The sequence below is a fragment of the Lycium barbarum genome, chromosome 10 (assembly GCF_019175385.1).
Source record: "Lycium barbarum isolate Lr01 chromosome 10, ASM1917538v2, whole genome shotgun sequence".
NCBI lineage: Eukaryota > Viridiplantae > Streptophyta > Magnoliopsida > Solanales > Solanaceae > Lycium > Lycium barbarum.
In genome coordinates this window covers 7,809,142-7,830,838 of record NC_083346.1, presented here as the reverse complement: position 1 = coordinate 7,830,838, position 21,697 = coordinate 7,809,142, and the positions used below count along the sequence as shown (strand labels likewise).

Below are 21,697 nucleotides of genomic sequence, written 5' to 3'. Positions count from 1 at the left end.
GACTAGAATTGCCTCATTTCATGTGCTGAGATCAACTTGGTCGAAAGTCCTGCTAATTCTACATCTAATATTATTGAGCTTTCCCAACTTACTGTTCTTTTAAATGAATAATCGGAACAACATTCAATTTAGTCAATTTAATTAGTACTAAATAAAAAAGTTCTGATGCGAGAGGGAAGCCTCTTGAGCGAAAGGAGAAGGCAGTAAAAAAAAGATTCCTTTATCCCTAGAGATGCAGGAGCTTGCCTTAGGACAGAAACTGCTGGTATCCAAATGGCGTACGGAGCTGCTTACCCGAAGGCTTCAACTCCATCTTACATCGAAGTAAGTTCGGCTGGATCGAGAGAATTTGGACAGGCATGACCAAAGAGGGAGAGGGGGGGGGGGGGGGGGGGGGGGGGCAACTCTGTCTCCGCCTGTGCTCTTGCACTCGTTGAAGTCATGGCCTAGCTTAGTGGGTGAAGGAGCCTGCACATGATCAAAAGAGGTGTCAACTCTGTCTCAGCCTGTGCTCGTGCACTCGTTAAAGTCATGGCCTAGCTTAGTTGGTGAAGGAGCCTGCAAGTCCTAACCGCTTTGTATCCGTCATCTCTATGAAGAAGCTGAAAGGCTAGAAGCAGAGCTACCCAACCTGTCTACAAAATGGGGCTAGCGTTCAGTATTGGTTGGTTCCACCTTTTTGCAAGGATGACACAAATAGTTGTGGAGTACGGATGACCATTTCAGTCACTATTGAATTCCAACCTAGAGTTCCTCTCTGAATAGGCAAGTGGCTTTTGGTCCTTCTACTCTAAACTACTATGTGCCTATTTGGAGTTTTTCACGGTCAAAGTTAAAGGTTTGTTGGTGACAAGATTCTACACTTTCTATTTCTAGTTAGCTTGGTTTTTTAATGGCAGCTAGCGCCCTTGACAAATGAGATAGAAATAGTCATTTTCCCTTGTTTAGTGAAGTCAAGTTTTTGGCTTTATTTTGTAGGTGATGACAACGTCGAGCTGCCGGCAGAGAAAGACTCGGCATTCAGGCATGGTAGTAGTGGGTTTAGTACTCTCCCAAAACAAATGGCTTCGAAACAAACAAAAAGGTGTGCACCGCACTCGTGAAGGACTGCCAGTATATACTGGAGGGAACTTCTTTCCCTTTTCGCCCAAACAGGGTCAATCTCAAAATAAATGAAAGCGGTTAATTTGATGCTCTCCAGAAAGAGCCAAAATAGCTGCAGATGCAGAGTTAACAGGCTGGCGTATCTAGAGCAAGATGAAGAAAAAGAAAACAAGAAATCTCATTCATCGAGTTATAAACTATAATCAAACTCTTTCTTTTACTAATATGGGCTCTATTGACAGCTAGAAGATAAGTCACTTCATCAACATTCCCCAAACTGCTCAACAATATGTCTAAGATTTTATAATAAATATTTATATAAGAAGAGAAGTAAGAGTCAAGACAAGAACAGTCCCTATGCTTGATAGGGTACAAAAATAATAATCCTGAAGAAATCCACTTACGTCAGTAGAAAGTAGAAACTATAACAACAATAAAATACCCAGTGTAATTTCCTACCTCGTAGAGGAAAAATAGAAAATAAAAGGCTTAAATCTTGGCGTAGGTAACCCAATTCACGTACCACTAACAAAATTCTAATGTCTCCACATCACAAACTCAATCTATCAAGATTCTTTTTCTTTTCATAACCTAAAAGGATCAATGGCGAACAGGTATAATAAGCCCGCTCCTCTAATCTTTGTAGTGTTCGACCCCATAACACGTGTCTAACCCACCCATCATCATCTAAGCTCTTACCATTAGACCTGGAGCCTCAAGATTAGCTTTTCATTCACAGAAAAATCCTAGAAAATTTCTTATTTCAAAACTAACTAATTCCAAGATAATAGCCATACTAGTTATCTGAAAAATAACACTTGAACAAGCCCAAAAAAATAGAGAAAGGCATAACCTTTAATCAGATGAAACCTAATAGTTTATCAATTTCATCTCAAAAGCCTCAAGATTTACCTCAAACAACGCATACTAAACAAAACAAAAATGGATAAACATAACTGTATGGTTGCTACTTACGATTAATCTTATGGAAATACTAAACGTCTCCGAGCTAACTCCCTTGTTTAGGCTAATTCATAACTAATTTAGAATACAAAACCTCAGGATTTCATGTTTGACTATTGATTTGCCGAATTATATTTTACTCATGCTATGAGTAATTTAACTGGTGCATAATCTACTAATTTTGTTATACCCAACAACTACACCTTACATTGTCAAAAACAAAAAAAAAAAAAAAAAAAAAAAAAAAGCCTACACATTACTGCCCATAATACTTGTCTCTGGTATTTAATTCAGTACCCAATGTAAATTGCATAGACCAAAAATCACAGCAAAGTTGTAGAAAATAATTTAGCTTTTTTTTCTTTCTTTAGGCTACTTTGTTTCTCAGTTCCTCTTCTATCCACTTTCTTTGAGATTTCAAAGTATCTCTACCATACGTACGCCATTTTTCTTTGTTTATATATTTTCTAATTACGTATATACCCTTAATTAATGTGGGGTATTACATTTATCCATTACATTATAAATTTAAAGTATATTGTTGATGATCTTCTCACTTAAATAAGTTACAGGTTCAACTGAATTCAATATGTATATATTTATTTACTACATAAGTAAATTTGACGGGGGTGTGGTAACATTTTTAATTTGAACTCGTAAAGTTCAAATTCATGACAAGCCATTGAAGACATACATATGGAAAATTCTATATCACACTCAAGCCACATATGAACCATTTATTTGGAAAATTCAAATGTTTCTATTACATAAACCCATATATCACAACAACAACAGCAACAACAACAACAAAAACAACAACAACAACAACAACAATAACAACGATAACAACATACCCATTGAAATCCCACAAAGTGGGGTCAGAATGTACAAAGATCTTACTCCTACCTTGAGAGATAGAAAGACTATTTTATTTGACTCTCGGCACATAAACTAAATATACATGATACAATAATAGAATAAACGACATATCTTTCACTTAATTTGTTGATGCAGGCAGCTTCATAGATGCTTAATTCCTTATCCCTGTGCCACAAAATAATTCAATTCAGAAGGGGGTAACTTTTGTCGGAAAAAAAAATCAATAATGTCATTAACTCTTGAACAAATCTAATATTGTCGGAAAATTGCAAATATTATGGATGTCAAGTGAAAGAAGTATACCCTTCTTTAAAAAATAGGCTAAATACATACACAACCCTTTAAAGTTGTCCGAATTTTCCATTTAGATATTTACACGTTTGGCCATGAGTAATTTCAAATAATTAATTAATTGAGACTTCATATATAAGACAATATATATACGAAAAAGTGTAATTCATCAAATATTCGTTAAGCATTAATGGAACAATAATAGTAATTAACTAGAAAAACAGATAATGCATCATCTATCCACCTACTTTTATTCTTTTTTTCATTCCTCTTCCATTTTTTTTATCACAATTTTTTCGGCCTCGTCAATAAACAATATTGCAGCTAGCTCCTCTAGGCAAAATATATATACGTATACGTATACGTGTACGTACGTACGTATACGTATATATATATATATATATACATATACATATACAGAATTAATTTTTCTACTATTAGAGAGAAGCTACACATTTCTATTTCTACACGGGGTGCCCCATACGGCGGGGCACCACCGTCTTCAGCTCCACCCTATTGTGATGCTCCGCCACCATCTCAGCCGTACTCTTCCGCCCAGTACGGTGGTGGACCACCACCTTCAGCTCCACCCTACGGTGGTGTTCCAGCACAAGTCCACAGTTCAGCTCCATCACACTCGGGTCCTTACGGGTCGAACTCGTTTTCGACTTTGACACAGTCTATTTTTCCACCCGGAACAGACCCGAATGTGATATCTTGCTTCCAAATGGCTGATCAGGATGGTAGTGGATTTATTGATGATAAGGAACTGCAGAAAGCGCTATCTACATATAATCTGAGCTTTGGATTAAGAAGTGTTCATCTTCTTATGTATCTCTTCACCAATACCAACATCAGAAAAATCGGTAATGTTTTCTTCTTTGAGTAATAATTTTCTTTGCGGAAAAAACCCAGAAGTTAACAGGGCTGTTTTAAGTTAAACACCCAAACCCATATATACGTAATACATATTTGTTCGACGAAACAAAAGTTAGAGGTGGATGCATAGAGTGCATGCATAACTTTTACGTTCAACTGATCATTTATATCTATTATACATATCGTATATGAAAAGTCATAAAATTGAATCCATTGAAGAATTAGAATAAGTTCAAAGCTAATAACCTTAAACCACGTCGTCAAGTGAGCATAAAGCAGGAAGTTCAGGAAGTTGCAAGTTTATGGCCGCTGCCGGTGATGGCGGAGCTTGAGCTTGATTGGCAGCTACTGGTGGCGGAGCTTGATTGGCAGCTACTGGTGGCGGAACTTGATTTGGAGCTAGTGGTGGCGGTGATGGCGGAGCTTGAGCTGCAGCTAGTGGTGGCTCATGTGCACCGCCAATATTGATACGGCACCGGCGTATGATAGTGTGCAAGCACCACCATATTATGCTTACTATTGCAGATACTAAGGCAAATTTGAGAGCTATGTTAATGGTAATGTGGATATTCAAGTCCATGGTATAGCTTAAAGCTTAGTGATGGTGAAAGTTTGATGAGGAAGCGGTTGCTATATCATGGACTTTGGTAGTGTGGATATTCAAGTCCATGCCATAGCTTATAGCTTTAAGATAGTTTTTTTTTTAAAAAAAAAAAAAAAAAAAAAAAACAATTGCCCACATTTGCGTTAAGAGTGTTGTACTCTGCTCACTAATTGTTGTATAATTGACTTTATGCCATTGTATGGTAGGTCCAATTCCCGGCTTTTTATGTCTTCCCAGTAACATCCACGACGTTGCCACCCACGGCTATTTATGTCATTTTGTTCCAACTTTTTGCTAATTCAATTCAGTGTTATGTTGCTGTGCTTTAAGCTTTAGGAGGTAGACCTTTTCCCCTAAATATCTAAACTACCCTTTACCTACTCTACCGGGATTCCACCGGATGTGGGTCCCTTATGCTGTCTTGTGAGGCCCTATATAGGAACTTTCTCTTTTTGCCCCTGGTTCTTCCCTTTACTAGATGGCCGCACGGGCTCAACATTTCGGATTATAGTGTATCTATGTATATGTAGTTGTGTTTAGATAATAATATATATATATATACATACTATGTTCAAAATACGATTAATATAACATTGTAGTTTGTGTTCCGTATCTAAAACTTTATTTTATTCGTGTTTGCTACGAAAATTTATTAATACTTTTTAAAAGAGAAGATTTGTTTAAAAGAAAACTATTTTCTTCTCTTTGAGATAAAATAATAGCAATATTTAAGCATCAGTTGATACTTTCAATTTTAATTCGATTAATTTAAAAGTGTAAAATACTTATTATTTTTTATCAAATTTTGATTTGGATAATTCTAATTCAAATTATTAAATTAATTTTACATGTTTGAAACGAAACAAAGTAGAAATTAATTTTCTATTTAAACGAAGAAATGCTATTTTTTAATTTTTGGTAAATATTCTCGGTTTAACTCATTTTACTTGTCGTGTTGTCTTTTGCATGGTTTTTTAAGGAAACGCGAATTAGAATTATAATTTGACTAATTTATCTTATTCATTATTTGATCTTCATTTGATATTAATCTCTTTTCACATTTATTAGAGTAAGAATAAAAATAAAAAAGTAATTAAATTGTATGTTATTTTTTTTTATATATATTTTAAGTATATTTATTTTAGTAAACATAATAAATAAATGACATGGCGGAATAGAAAATACAGCAATTAAATATTTTGAAGAAAAGTAATAATATGAGGTCCATGTTTTTTGCTGTGCAATAATTTCATTTGTTCTCACTAATGGGTTAATATGCATGTGGCAATGAATCCACTATTATTGACTTGATGGGGATACTTTGGGAATTATATGAATATTGTTTGATTTTTTAGTATATAGGATGCACGTTTTTTTTTGTTTTGACGTTGCCTTTTTTTTTTTTTAATATGGGGTCCATTTTTTTTTCATGAGTTTGAAGAGGGTGGGGTCCACTTTTTTTCATGAGTTTGGGGAGGGTGGGTCCAGTTTTTTTTTTTTTTTTTAAGAGTGACTGTTGACGAAACATGGGTAAACCGATGCTTCTATATAGTAGAAAAATAGAAATATAATAAAGTATTTCTATCTACTTTTTAGAAGAGTTGGTAATATAAAGTATAAAACTTCATTTTTTTTGCCTTAAATAAAAAAGTGGGTGGGACCACAAAGAAATTTTTTTACTCTTAAATAAAAAATAGGACCGAACACGGACGACGATGTTGCCTCTATAAACTGACTCTTCTATATAGTAGTAATAGTAAAGTAATACATATAATTTTTTTATCAAAATTTGATTTGGATAATTCTAATTCAAATTATTATATTAATTTTATTTGTTTAAGATGAAACGAAGTAGAAATTTGATTTTCTATTTAAATGAAGAACTTCTATTTTTTAATTTTTAGTAAATATTTTTTGTTTAACTCATTTTACTTGTCATGTTGTTTTTTACATGTTTTTTAAGGAAATGTCAATTAGAATTATAATTTCACTAATTTACCTTATTAATTATTTGATCTCTATTTAATATTATTTTTTCTTTTATGACATTAATCTCTTTTCACATTTATTAGAGTAAGGAAAAAATGAAAAAGTAATTAAATTCTATCTTATTTTAATATATAAGTATTTTAAGTATGTTGTTGTACAATAATTTGATGTGCTCCCACTAACGGGTTGATACGCATGTGGCAATGAATCCCTCATTATTGATTTAATTGTTTGATTTTCTAAACACTTTTTTTTTTAACATTGTTTGTTTATTTAATATGGGATTCATTTTTTTTAATATTAGTTGTTGTTTAATATATATGGGGCCCACATTTTTTTTCCTAAGAGTTTGGATGTAGTGGGTTTCACTTTTTTTTTTTTTAATACTAGTTGGTGTTTAATATGGGGCCATGAAGAACTTCTATTTTTTAATTTTTAGTAAATATTTTTTGTTTAACTCATTTTACTTGTCATGTTATTTTTTACACGGTTTTTAAGGAAACGTCAATTAGAATTATAATTTCACTAATTTAGCTTATTAATTATTTGATCTCCATTTAATATTATTTTTTCTTTTATGACATTAATCTCTTTTCACGTTTATTAGAGTAAGGAAAAAATAAAAAAGTAATTAAATTCTATCTTATTTTAATATATAAGTATTTTAAGTATATTGTTGTACAATAATTTCATTTGCTCCCACTAATGGGTTGATATGCATGTGGCAATGAGTCCATCATTATTGATTTAATTGTTTGATTTTCTAAGCATTTGCTTTTTAACATTGTTTGTTTTATTAATATGGGATTCACCTTTTTTTTTTTGTAATATTGCTTAATTCTATTAATATGGGGTCCACTTTTTTTTCCCGTGAGTTTGGATGTGGTGAGTTCCACTTTTTTTTCTTCCTTTTTGTTTTATTTCTCGATGTTATTTAGTATGGGGCCCACCCTTTTTTTTTAAAGGACAACGGACGATGAAGCATGGGTCTAAACCCATGCTTTATATAGTTTTTTTTTTATTGGATTCACCTTTTTTTTTTAATATTGCTTGATTCTATTAATATGGGATCCACTTTTTTTTCCCGCGAGTTTGGATGTGGTGAGTTCCACTTTTTTTTTTTTATTGCTCGATGTTATTTAGTATGGGGCCCACCCCTTTTTTTTTTTTTAAGGAACAACAGACGATGAAGCATGGGTCTAAACCCCTGCTTTATATAGTTTCTTCTTTTTTTTATTTTTATTTTTTATATTGCTTGGTGTTGTTTAGTATGGGGCTCACCCTTTTGAACATTATTAGTTTGCACTATATATATATATATATATATATATATATATATATATATATATATTCAAAACGCGATTGATATAACATTGTAATTTGTGCTCCGTATCTAAAACTTTATTATATTAGTGTTTGCTAAGAATACAAAGTCTGAACTTTTTTTTTTTTTGACACTGTTTATTTTTTTAATATGGGATTAACTTTTTTTTTTTTATATATATATATTGCTTGATTTTGTCAATATGGGATACTATGTTCAAAACACGATTAATATAACATTGTAGTTTGTGCTCCGGATTTAAAACTTTATTATATTAGTGTTTGCTACGGATACGCATGGTGTTTAATATGGGGCCCACAATTTTTTTTAAACATTGTTTATTTTTTTAATACGGGATTCTTTTTTTTTTTTAATATTGTTTGATTTTGTTAATATGGGGTCCACTTTTTTTTTCCCGTGAGTTTGGATATGATGGGTTCCACTTTTTTTTTTTAATACTGGCTGGTGTTTAATATGGAACTTTTTTATCACCAGCTCCAACCCCAACCCCAACCCTCCACCTCAACCCCACCCCCACCCACTCTCCACTCCAACCCACCCATCCAACTCAACCCCACCCCACCACTCACCCACCCTCCACTCCAACCCCCCACTCCCCACCACCCCCACGCCACCACCAACCCCAACCCCACCCCACACCGCCCACCCCCACTCCCACTCCCACTCCCCACCACCAATCCCTACTCCACACCACCCACCACCAACCCCACTTCCACTCCCCACCAACAACCCCTACCCCACACCACCCATCCCCACTCCTCCATTACCCGTCACCTCCACCACCAACCCCACCCCCACTCCCAACGAACCCTAACCCCACAACCTCCCACCCCTCACCCCAACCACCCACTCACCCGTCCACCCCCTCTGACCCCACTGACCACCCACCACGACTACAAAACATCTCCACCATTACTAGTGAACATAAATGTTTCATTTTTTTTATCAAATAATATTTTTTTAATTAAATTTTGTATTTATTTTCTACTATTTAGTTACTTTTTAATTTGAATTGTATATTTATTATGTTTAAATAAACACATTATGCACATTCAGATATTGAAAAGCAAACAGTCTTAATCATTCAGTGTTCAGACCTAGAGGCAACATCTTAATGATTCAGATGTGCATTCAGATTCAGACGTCTTAATCTTAATGAAAATAAATGAGGCCTTAGTTAATAAATAAGTGGGCCAGCTAGATCATATTTTTGCCTAAAACAGAGCTTGTGGACAACGTTATTTGGTCTGATTCTTCAAATGGAATCTAATACTTACCGAGACAATGCAATTGTTGTAGTAGATTAACCTTGCTGAAACTTTTGTTATAATTGTTAGAGAAAAGACAACATTTCACTCTTGAACTTGGCATAAAAACTCACTTTAGCAACTAAACTTAAGTTGTATTTATATACCTCCTTAACAACTTTCATTTCAATTATTTTGCACATCTAATACTGATGTGACAAAAAAGAAAAAAGAAAAAAGAAAAAAGAAAAAGAAATTTAGACAAGTAAATGACATAAAAAGGTGAGCCCGCTAATATATATATATATATATTATAAAATCAATAAAATAAAATAAAAATAGGCTTTTTCTCTTTCTTCTAAACCACCTCCCCCCGGGGTCGTCTTCCCCCACCCACTTAAATCAACCCCCACCTGCTCCTCTTCCCCACCACTGCCACCTCCACCACCACCACCTCCTGTATATCCACCTCCACCACGGCTACCACCATCGTATCCACCACCACTACTACCATACCCACTGATTCGACCACCACCAAATCCACCCCACCTCCATAACCACCACCATCAAAGTCATAAAGTTTTTAAATTTAATCCCAATTCTTAATTCGGAAAAAGTTACCAGAATGTTATGAGCTGATTAATTAGGCATTTGAATTTCATCATCTGGGTTGAATATATTACTGAAACATAGTCGTCGATCAATTTCATCGGGAAAATGGCGTCGTCGATTACTTTCCGGCCAACCAAACTCACACTAATTAATCTATCTAAGAAATGAATTTCATATTTCTTTTATTATGTAATAAAACACATTAACCAAATTTGTTTACAAAGAGCTAGAAAGGAAAAGGAGAATGACACGGAGAAGGGGAAACAATATTGATGAAAATGGCAGATGATGGGTGAAAATGGCAGAAAAGAAAAGGAGAATGACATGGAAAATGGAGGTTGGACTTATATATATTTTGATATGGAAAATGGAGGTTGGAATTCTTATGGAAAATGACATGAAAAACGGAAATGGCAGATGATCTGTTTTGCCCGAGCTTAACACAGATCTGAGCCTCAATTTTTCTCTGTTCAACTTGAAATTCTTATATATATTTTGTTGATGATAATGGAGGTTTCAATGACAAAGATGGGATTTTGTGGTAGTGGCGGCGGCGGCGGTGGTCGGAAGAAGAAAGAGAAAAAGGAGAAGAAGAAGAAAGAGAGAGAGAAAAAATAATAAAATAAAAATAAAAAATGAATGGTTGGTAATTTTTGACGTGGCAATGACGTGGCAACGAAGTGATAATGACATGGCGCAAGTGTAATACACCTCACAATGTGAGAGTGGTATTATTTTTTTATGGTAAAAAATAATTGAAATGAAAGTTGTTAGGGGGGGGGGGGGGGTTATATAAATACAACTTAAGTTTAGTTGCTAAAGTGAGTTTTCGTATCAAGTTCAAGAGTGAAATGATGTCTTTTATCTAATTGTTAATTGGCGCTCTGGGTGTTTATGTACACAATTACACAATGCCAGAGGTTTTACGGCTTACTAAGGCGAATGCATATAATTAAAGGAGATGACATATTTTATGTAGTTAACTTAACTAACATGTTCAATTGGAGCAAGACTTAGTTCAAGTTTCTAAATAGAATATCCTCACAAGTTTAAGAAATTATGTATTAAGCCTTAGTTTCACTAGTACATAATAAATTATTTGCTTTCCGTCCAGTAATTCCAATTTGAGATCATAAAGTTAACATCACAATCACAAAGCATGTACTCTCATCCAAGTAATACAAAAACGTAACTCTACTAACAATAAATCTAGCGATCTACTATTGCCATTGCACTTACCCTTATAATCTAGGAACACTAAAAAGAAAATTTAAAATTAACTAGCTAAATCAACTCACAACTTCAGAGGATCGTGTATTTAACTATTGCATTAACTTTTTGATTGCATATTAAACTGCATTTGAGGAATCAAATTAAAATCCAACAACCTAATAAAATAAAGAATGTCAAAGGAAACGTTCTCAGCTTTTGTAGAAAAATAGCTACTATAAAATGGCCATTTCAATTCCAAATTTATACACAGAATCAAAATGCCAAAAAGCAAAAAGAAGGTAGTAGTAGCCAGGTCTTCAACATTTTCTGCAATCGTAGTGTTTTCTAATGAAGGATCCATCGAAGAAGATCCTTCTCCTGCCCTTTTTTCTGAAGAAAAGTGGAATCCAAAAAAAATCCATGAAAGTATTAAGTAACTGATTTTAGAGCTCATTGAAAGTAATATAAGTTGTAATATTTATAAATAAAAATAACTTTTGTGAACATAGAAAGGATTTCTCTTTTAATTCAAATGAAATTTTAAAAATACTATAATTTCTATCATACTCTCCCCGTCTCAAAATATTTACCATTTTTTGTTACGCCCCTTTAAAATATTTATTAGGATGATTATTTGACTAATTACGATAGTTATTTGACTAATTTTACTCTTATTTATGTCTAAAATATAATCTCTTTCGATTAAATATTTACTCTATTTATGTCATCTCCATTAATGATAAAATTCTATTAAGTGAAAAAAAATAACTTATTGTGTATTAACTTCTAAAATGATCAATAATTTGAGATAACTATTTTTATTAAACACGTAAAATAATTAGAGATGGAGGGAGCATCAAACAAAAAAAAAAAAAATCATAGCCAGAAGACCAAAATTGTCTTAAAAAAATAATAAAAAAAAGATAAAAGTTCCTGGGGACAAAAAATAAAATAAAAAGAAAAGAGGTGGGAATATAAGGAAATTCAATTTCAGGCACATATATAGTCACTGCTCTCCCATACACACTCTTTAACAAATACCCCTTTTTTTCCTTCACCTTTTTGTTTACTACTCAGAGTGATAGAGAAATTTATTGAGAATGGAGGCAGTAGTAGTGGACGTTGGTTCTAAATTACTCAAAGCTGGTTTTGCTATTCCAGATCAAACTCCTTCTATGGTAAATTTATTTATTTACTTTTCTATAACTGAAAAAAAAAAGAAACCCCACAAACAAAAGAGCTTCAAGATTGGATTTTTGTACTGTTTTCTTGTTATTTTGCCCCTAATTTGTGTGAAATCTTAGAGTTTTAGAATGGTAGTAAGGTTTTTATTTGTACTGTTCTAATTCTTTAAAAGTATAAGAAAAGAGCTTCAAGACTGGAACTTTATGCTATTTACTTGTTATCTTACCCCAATTTTGTGTGAAAATTTTTGGGGTTTTAGAATGGTAGTAACTAGTAAGGTTTCAATTTGTACTATTTTGTTATTTTAGTAATTTCTGGTGCTAGTTCTTTAAAAGTATAAGAAAAATTCCACAAAAAAAGAGCTTCAAGATTGGAACTTTCTACTGTTTTCTTGTTATGTTACTCCAATTTGTGTGGACTTTTGGGGTTTTAGAATGGTGATAAGGTTTCATTTAGTACTTTTTTTTTTTTTTTTACTTTGGTAATCTCTGGTGCTAATTCTTCAAATATATAAGTAAAACCTGGAAGAAAGAGCTTCAAGATTGGAACTTTCTGTTATTTTACCCCAATTTGTGTGAATATTTGGGGTTGTTAGATTGTAATTCTGTATTTGTTACTCTTTTTTTTTTTTGCTTAGGTATTATGGTACTAAAATCCTTGCATACTGGTAGTCGTAGTATTACTCTTGTAGGTCCTTGTCTTTGATAGTAGTTTGCCATGCCTTGCTATACTGCTTTGGGTTGCTTGTTCTTTTTTACTACGTCGTCTTATTATCTTGAGCTATTACTGCTTATTATTACTGTTTATTATTACTGATGCTTTTTCATCTCTCCTTGAGCCGGGGGTCTATTGGAAACGACCTCTGTACCGGTCAAAAGGTAGGGGTAAGGTCTGCGTACACTCTACCCTCCCCAGACCCCACCTGGTGGGATTATACTGGGTATGTTGTTGTTGTTGTATTATGATACCAAAGTATAAGAAAAACCCATAAGAAATAGAGCTTCAAGATTGGAGCTTTTTGCTATTTTACCCCAATTTGTGTGAACTTTTGGGGTTTAGGGTTGTAATTCTGTATTTGTTACTCTTCTTTTGCTTTGGTAATATATGGTACGAAAGTACAAGAATAAAGCTTCAAGTTTGGAACTTTTTGCTATTTACTTGCTGTTTCACCCCTATTTGTGTGAATTTTTGGGTTTTGAAAATGGTACTCCCTCCGTCCCAAAATATTTGTCACATTTCGCTTCTCGGGTCAAATTGTATAAACTTTGACCAATATTTTAAGAAATATTTTTTCACCATATTGATATGAGAAAAATTGCAACTTATACTACCTCCGGATCAATAAAAGAGTCCACTTAGCCATTTGCACACCCTTTAAGAAAATACTGACTCCTAGGCAAAAATAGGTAATTTGACTAAACTACCCCTAATTAAATAGGCATTGGGATTTGATCATATAACACTTAATAGGGGCAAATATGGAAAAACAACGTTAATTCTTTCTTGATTTGCTAAGTGGACTTCTTTTTTGATCCAAGAAAAAAAGGCTAAGTGGACTCTTTTTTTGATCCAGAGGGAGTAGTACTTTTCCTATAGTTTTTGAGTATCTAAGTTTTCCTTTTAAAATATTAAATTAATCTAATCAATATAAGCTTCGAAGATTAGTTAAATTGACTTTCGAGAAGCGAATGTGACAACTATTATGGGTCGGAGGGAGCAAATGCAATAATGTAGTTATTGTTTTTTTAATTACTTTCGGAATATATGTTTTAGGTAATACCAACACAAATGAAACGAATTCCTGAAGATGATGAAGGTTCCATGGTTGAGGAGGAAGAAGTGACTGTGGATCCCATTGAGAGAGGTTTTATTAAAGATTGGGATGCCATGGAGGACTTGTTGCACCATGTTCTTTATTCTGGTCTCGGTTGGGAAATTGGAAATGAAGGTCAAATTTTGTTCACTGACCCACTCTGCACTCCCAAGGTGAGATGTCGAATTTTTAAAAAATTCTTTTGGAGTTTCTGTAGTTTATTTATTTTTGGGGGCCTATTACCCTTTTTTTCTCTAGAAATTAGTGAATGGTTTTTGAGTATACAACTGCTAGGAAGGAGTTCAGTTGCTATAGTAAAAACTACTTTAGTTAGCTATGCACATGACAAGAAAATGACTTGAAAATTACATTTTGGATGAGCTGTAATGCCAGCTCTAAGTTCCTTTGCTAGTGAATAGTAACTGAGAGAAGTTCAAAATCCTAGTTACAACACACAATCTTTGGGGTGTGTTCGGTGAAGGAAGATGTTTTATTGGGAAATGTTTGCTAGGAAAATAAGTGTATTTCTTACTTATTTTCTTGTGTTCTTTAGTAAGCAAAAAGTATTATCCTAAAAGCATTTGTGTATAATCTAGACAAATACTATGGAAGGTGGGGGTAGCAGTGTGGCTGTGTGGGGTGGTAGGGATGGGGGCAATGGGGTGGAGGGGACACAATCAATGGGAATGCCACTTGTGGAACTTGTTTTCCCTACTTCAACTAGGAAAATCATTTTCAATTGAAGAAACTTGTTTTACTTGAGAAATGTTTTCCAAAATTTTTGACCAAACGAATATGGAAAAATTGGAAAACATTTTCTGGTGGCATTGTTTCCTGTAATTCAGCATATCTAGTAATGAAGCGTAAACAGGATTCTCAGGGATTAGTAATTGGCTGGATGCTAGATTTGGTTTATTGTTTTCAACTGCGACGTCAAGTTTATGTCTTTACTGTGTGTATTGGTAAGGAAATGTAATTTAATATATATCACTGCCTTTTTGTTAACAGGCTATTAGGGAACAATTGGTGCAATTGATGTTTGAAACATTTAATATCTCGGGCTTTTATGCCTCTGAGCAGGCAGTATTGTCGCTTTATGCTGTTGGACGCATATCTGGCTGCACTGTTGATGTTGGTCATGGGAAAATTGGTATCTGCATTGCCTTAAAACTTATCATCCTTAAATATCCGTGTATTTGAAGATTCTTTGTTGTACTGTCATTTAGTTTTCCGTTATCTGATTGGCCTATTTATGTAGTCAGTATGTAGCAATATTGTCTTCTTACTTTACCCGTAAGGGTGGCTCAGTTGGTTGAGCATGGGGCCTCCATAATGGAGGTCTCAGGTTCGAAACCCCTTGCCTACGACAACAGGGGATTTGCCTTCTAGGTCGAGCTCGTCGCACGGGGCTTGCCTAGAGCGGTTATCTCTCTTTTGTGGTTTGCAGGCAATGCACAGGAGCTGGGTTTACCCTGTGCACACACCGAACGGTAGCGGCTGCGTGTTCCCTTGTCATTAAAAATAAATAAATGTTGTCTTCTTACTTTTGTTGCTATTTCCTTCTAGTTGCAAAGTATAAGTTGAGAAGAGACTTAAAAGGCTTGAGAATGTGGTTATTATTGAGCATTGGTTGGAAAACTTAGTAATACTGTTGGTTTTATTAGTTTCGTGCAAACGGTCGTGGTAATAATCCAGCCTGTGGTGGATGCCTCTCCAAATTCTGCCTATTCCTTGTGTATTTAAGTTGACCCTTTTTGAGCTGTACCGATTACAGTTAATGCTGATTTATGGATTTTTTTTCCTGTACAAATGGGCCCCTCCAACCTTGCTTTTACGGTGCATGTCATTTGAGTTCAAAAAGTATTGTAATATGAGAGCTCATAGTAACTCAATTGTGCTTTTGAGAAAATTTGAGCAGTAGGAGGAATATCGTTATCACTCATCGCTACCACAAGTTTCAAAAAGGGTTGGTACCCTTCTGATGCTTAAATTGTATAAGGTTTATGTTACCTCATGCAAATAAACTGACAGAAAGAAAAAAAACTCGTAGTCTCTATTCATATGGAATGAGCTAAATAATGAGGTTTTCTTCTCCTGCCTCAGATCAAGGAACTGTGAGAACTGACTTTTGCTTATTTGCTATAACGAATGTTGTTTTTTTTTCCGTCTATCGGTGTTGATTTCTCACAGTTCTTCATGCTGTTTTTTTATGACCTTTTAGATATTGCACCTGTTATCGAGGGTGCTGTTCATCACATAGCATCAAGAAGGTTGGAAATTGGGGGCTTGGATTTGACAAAGCTACTAGCAGATGAGCTTAGTAAATCAAATCCAACAGTGAAACTCAATATTTCTGACGTTGAAAAATTGAAAGAGCTATGTGCATGCTGTGCTGATGATGATATTGCCTATGAAAAGATTCAACAATCGTGCGAGGAAAAGGAATATACTCTGCCTGATGGCCAGGTTTCTGTGCACGACTTTTCATCTGATAAAGCACCATTATACTAAGTTGATAGAAAACCAGTTCATTGTATTATACATCTCTAATTTCTAGAACTTCTTCAAGTTTCTTAAGGTAAAGATAAGTTTTTTGTTCTCAAACAGCTGAAAGAAATCGTTCATTCACTTTCTCTAAAGGACATTGTGGTGTAGAGAGTCTCTTTTAGTGTTGCTTTGTTAGAACAAGCTAGTACATTAAACTTACCATTGAACTCTCCTTCTGTGCTTATTTGAAAATCACTTTTATCAATATTGGAGCAGTACTTTGTGCTAAATGATCCAATGCTTCTAGGGAAAAGCTACTTTCTTTAGCTTATGGAAAACAACTTCTGCTACTATCTAAAAACACTTATATTTTCCATAAAAGCTTGGCCAAACACTTCAACTTTCTGAAATACAGTTCTTGAAAAAAGTAAGTATTTTTGGTTTCACAGAATCTTGGCCAAACAGGCTATAAGGAAGTTGTATTTTAGGATCGTTGTGTGTCCAATTTACTGGTTTTGATGAAACTTTTTCTCTCTGGCCTTTGTTTGTTGTCATTCTATCATCCTTATCTTGCATGTAGAACTGTTGATGTCCTAATTGATCTCATTTTTCATTTTTTGTATGTCAGGTAATCGCAATTGGAAAAGAAAGGTACACTGTTGGAGAGGCATTGTTTCAACCATCTATATTGGGTAATGATACTCATGGAATAGTTGAGCAGCTTGTTCATAGTATTTCGTCTGTGTCATCTGAAAATCACCGCCAGCTGCTGGAGAACACAGTACTTTGTGGTGGCACTACTACAATAACCGGTCAGGCTTCATCTCTTTGTTTAGTTGAATGTGAATGACGAATGCTCATATTTTCCTGTATTTAATCATGTCTTTCTGTAAACTTTTATAGTTTTTTCCTTGTTTTGTTGGTTTGATCTCAAATAGTTCAATTTTATGGATGTATTCGAAATGCTGTTTCTATGACAAATAGTCCTTTTCTCGCTGGAATTAATATTCCTTTTTATGTTCTGTTATTGGTAGTTTGTTTTGCAAGCTTTCAATATTTATGTACTGGATACATTTGAGATTGGCTTCCTTTTCTTTTCCGTACTTAATCCTTTGCCAATCGTAGTGTAGGGATAGTCATCCTCAAATTTCATAGATGCCCTAGCTTTCTTTTATGAAGATCACCCCAATAGCATTTCTTTCTATGCTTGTTTTGGTTTGGGGATATAGAAAGAAATGCTATCGGCTGACAGATCTTACTATTTACCAAATGGTTTAAATTTATAGCTTGCACATTAAATGACCCAAACGACAAGCAGGATGACTTATTGATGAGTTAGCATTAGTAAGTCCCCAAAGGGATGGCTTAGTAATTGAGGCACAGGAGTAATAACTTGGTATTGGTATTATAATGTCCTGGTTTTAATCCCAGCTCCAACACCCAGTGCGAACCTTTGTGCTTCAGCCTTGCTGGCTAGGTTTGCATCGACACTTATGGTTTTGGTCTGTGAAAGACTGCTTGTTAGGTCAGTCAAGGAGTCCGCAAGGTTGTCCAGACACCATGGTGATTGACAAATTAAAAAGAGTTGGTATTGACAAAACTCAATAACGACGACAACAATAATAATAACTTGATGTAGGCAGACAGATCAGTATGGACTATGGAGTATCACATTGAAGAGAAATAGAATTTGTTTCTCTTCGCCATCACTACATAGGCTAACATATATTGCAAATGAAGGTAAAAAGTTCGTATAATGATGTGATTAGGTATTTCTCTTATCTTTTATGTTGGGTAATGAATGTAAAGAATCCATTAGGAGTAAAGAAGCTTTGTCTGAAAGAAGCTCTGCTATTTCCTTATATTGCTGGAAACTGCCGTTATAACTGCTAACCTTTGTGTTGCTTTTTGTTGTAGGATTTGAGGAACGGTTCCAAAGAGAAGCTACATTTTGCTCATCAGCAGTTCGTCCCTCGCTAGTAAAGGTATCTTTCTTGTTAATACTTGGTTGACAACTTAGGTTCTTTTTGCCTCTTGGCAATGATCAGTCTTATTTGTTCCCCTTGTTATATGATACCGCTTTTATGTTTACATCATAAAAGCGGTCCGTTATGGCAAACTTAGGATTGTCAGCCTAAGGCATTGCAAAATCTCCAACTAAGAGAGGGAAATGGATTCAATTTTCTTTTAATGACAACCTAAGACACAAGTCCCTCAGCCTTCGCCATTTTAGCTAACTTCAGGGGCCAAAGTGGATTCAAGTTTGAACTTGCGGGACTCCAAGACAGTCCATTAGTTGATTATATGAAAAAGGATGGTAGTTGGTGTTTGTAGATAAAATTCTTAAATTAGATGGAAAAGATGGATATCAGGTAGTTTTATCTTCTGTTTACTTTGTCATGGTTAGTGGTGACCCAGGTTTTAAACTAGAGCTTCTTGAGGTTTGAAACAAGGTTATATCTGTTCCCACAAGTTCCAATAGAGGGTTCGGGATGGCAAAATTAGCCCATGAAAACATGATCCGCCTAACCCGTCCATGACCTGCCTATTTTGACCCTTCCAATCCAGTCCATCTAAAAATTGGGCTGATATGTAGCTCAAATTGGCACATCAGAAATCTTGTTAAAATATTTTTAAAAAGATATATGTTTTTTGTTTGATATGTTATATATAGCCGTAATATATAAACAAAATTGCTAGGTACTTAAATAATTATAAAAAACAAAGAAATTTAAACTTATTAAGAATTAGGCGAGTTGGGTTATGACCCGTTTGTTAGCCCATTTCAGCCCAAGTAACTTTTGACCAATGACGCACTCATTTATTGACTCCGCCCATTCCCCCACCCCCCCACAACCCCAAAGAGAGGGTGCTAAGTAAAATATCGCGCGCTTAGGAACACAAGAGAAGGTAGTGTAAGATTAACATGATCTTTAGCGGGATTTTTCCTTAGCCTTTGTTCAAGTTCCTTTAATGGAGTTGAACTGAATCGGGAACGACCTCTTTGCTTCTGTAATTAAAAACTGTTATGTTTATGAATCATAAGCTACCATTTTCCTTACACTTTACTTTAAAAATCGGAGAGCAGATCATTGGAAGGAATAACTGTTTCTTTTGTTTGATGTGTAATGGCATACGTGTTTCTCTTATTAATGCTCCGGTTAAGTTCAGAAAGTTTGCACTTGCTTTTGTAGTTACTAAATTTCCTTTTTCTGATATTCTTACAGGCTCCAGAATATATGCCAGAGAACTTGACTTCATATTCAGCATGGATTGGTGGTGCTATACTTGCCAAAGTTGTCTTCCCTCAAAACCAGCACATAACTAAGGCTGATTACGACGAGAGTGGACCTTCTGTTGTTCATCGAAAATGCTTTTAACACTAGGAGATACATTTGCACTTTTTAAATTTGTAGTTGCTTCCCTAGAATGTTAGTTCGAGCGATTTCTTGTTTATTGAGAATGCGGTCCTGTACATCAATTCACCAACTAGTTGGTTTTCAGATTTGTTAGTTAAACTAAGAGGCTTACTTCAATGGATATCTACCCTTGTGCTCATTGCAAGTGACTCAATTATAGCCTACTGGCATAATATCTTGGTTACTAAATATTGCAACAACAAAAGCAACAACATATCCAGTGTAATCCCACAAGCGGTGTTTGAGGAGGAAAGAGTGCATGCAAAACTTATCTCTACCATGGATTACTTGAAAATTGCAAGAAAAAAAGGGTTGGGATCCATTCAGTGTTAACCAGAGGTCTAAGATTTTAATCCAAAGGATATAATTTTTTTTTCTTTAAGATCGTGTTACTTCTTTAGTGTAGTTAATCTGTGGATATCTGAATCAGTCAGGGGTAATGTCTGCGTACACTCCATCCTATCCAGACTACACTTGTGAGATTTTACACTGAGTATGTTGTTGTTGTTGCACCTATGAACCAATAGTGTCAAATGTTGTTTTTTCTATCAAACATTGGGAAGCATATATATTCATGAGTGGCTCAGTTCTTTGCATAACAATCTTTAGTCATTCTCCAACTTATCTCAAAGACTAAATTGTTTTATTTTTGGACGCCAGTGGACAGCTATATAAAAAAGAACACCAAAGATAAATCCACAAAGTTGGATTTATTTGCATCATTCCACATGTAGCAAATCAAGAACTGTTTTCTGAAAAAATGGAGTCCAATTTCTATGTGACAATTATCCTTACACAGGGTTTTAGTCATAGACATTGGAACAGAGGGTGCTACTTCTGTGTGACAATTCTTGTGTGCCAACCGCATGAGGCTGGAGATCTGGATAAATTTGAAAAATCTACAACACGGAGTTTTATCATAAACATTGAAACAACCTCCAAAAAAAGAGTGTTTAATTTATAACTTTGTATTTGAACACAAATGTGGAACTTAAAAACTCAATGCCTCAAGTAGTCTTATATCTTATTAACTTTGAAATAAAAAGTATTCAAATTTTATACAAAAGAGTCAAGAGTTCTTAAAAAGATGATCAACAGTTCTTAAAAAAATTAGTCAACTCCTTGATCTCAATGTGAGAATGATTAACTGAAATTACTGAAATTGGATTATCTTGATCATCACTTTCATCACTCGACATTGCCATGACATCCTCAAGTGCTTCATCCTCTGGTTGATTTTCTTCTATGTCTTGCTTTCTTCGCTCTGTTTTAATCCAATCTTTGAAACATACTAGCATTTCCAATCTCTGCCCAGACAATGAGTGGTTGTTGTCTTTGTTCTGCTTCCTTTCTTGACTAAACGCGTATTCTGATGCTACTGTTGAAACTGAAACATTTAGCACATCTCGAGCCATTTTGGAAAGAATTGGAAATACTTTTGAGTTATCCTTCCACCATTCCAAAACATCAATTTTAGAAAGTCGGTTGCCCCTAGGCTGCATGAAATACGAATTAAGCTCGTTAAAGTTTTTTTTGTATTCACGTAAATCTTCAATTTCATCCCAAATATTAAAGTTAAAAGCCTTTGCTTTTTTAGAAGGCTTAGTAGAACTAGAGGTAGAAATGTTTGATTTATCACTATCAATTAATTGTTTATAATAATCGTAT

The 21,697-nt window shown here is 34.5% G+C and overlaps 2 protein-coding genes across 2 annotated transcripts; both read left to right on the top strand.

Annotated features, from left to right (window-relative positions):
• Window positions 1-273: 273 nt before the first annotated feature.
• Window positions 274-4,126, top strand: LOC132612676 (calcium-binding protein CBP-like). Its single transcript, XM_060326789.1, has 4 exons — window positions 274-324; window positions 766-838; window positions 979-1,084; window positions 3,679-4,126. The coding sequence occupies exons 1-4, from the start codon at window positions 274-276 to the stop codon at window positions 4,124-4,126; spliced, it is 678 nt and encodes a 225-aa protein (XP_060182772.1).
• An 8,000-nt stretch (window positions 4,127-12,126) lies between these two features.
• On the top strand, window positions 12,127-20,168 carry LOC132614842 (actin-related protein 7). The gene is made up of 7 exons (XM_060329396.1): window positions 12,127-12,303; window positions 14,084-14,296; window positions 15,132-15,273; window positions 16,345-16,589; window positions 17,239-17,422; window positions 18,528-18,595; window positions 19,838-20,168. The coding sequence occupies exons 1-7, from the start codon at window positions 12,226-12,228 to the stop codon at window positions 19,988-19,990; spliced, it is 1,083 nt and encodes a 360-aa protein (XP_060185379.1). The 5' UTR covers window positions 12,127-12,225; the 3' UTR covers window positions 19,991-20,168.
• The last annotated feature ends 1,529 nt before the right edge of the window (window positions 20,169-21,697 follow it).

Excerpts from the sequence above, each read along its gene's own strand:
- LOC132612676 (XM_060326789.1), top strand. The coding sequence starts at position 274 with ATGGCGTACGGAGCTGCTTACCCGAAGGCTTCAACTCCATCTTACATC. Across the intron at positions 325-765 it reads CAACTCCATCTTACATCGAA|GCAAGTGGCTTTTGGTCCTT; the intron begins GTAAGTTCGGCT and ends CTCTCTGAATAG. Across the intron at positions 839-978 it reads TTTCACGGTCAAAGTTAAAG|GTGATGACAACGTCGAGCTG; the intron begins GTTTGTTGGTGA and ends TTTATTTTGTAG.
- LOC132614842 (XM_060329396.1), top strand. The coding sequence starts at position 12,226 with ATGGAGGCAGTAGTAGTGGACGTTGGTTCTAAATTACTCAAAGCTGGT. Across the intron at positions 16,590-17,238 it reads ATACTCTGCCTGATGGCCAG|GTAATCGCAATTGGAAAAGA; the intron begins GTTTCTGTGCAC and ends TTTGTATGTCAG. Across the intron at positions 17,423-18,527 it reads TGGCACTACTACAATAACCG|GATTTGAGGAACGGTTCCAA; the intron begins GTCAGGCTTCAT and ends TTTTTGTTGTAG.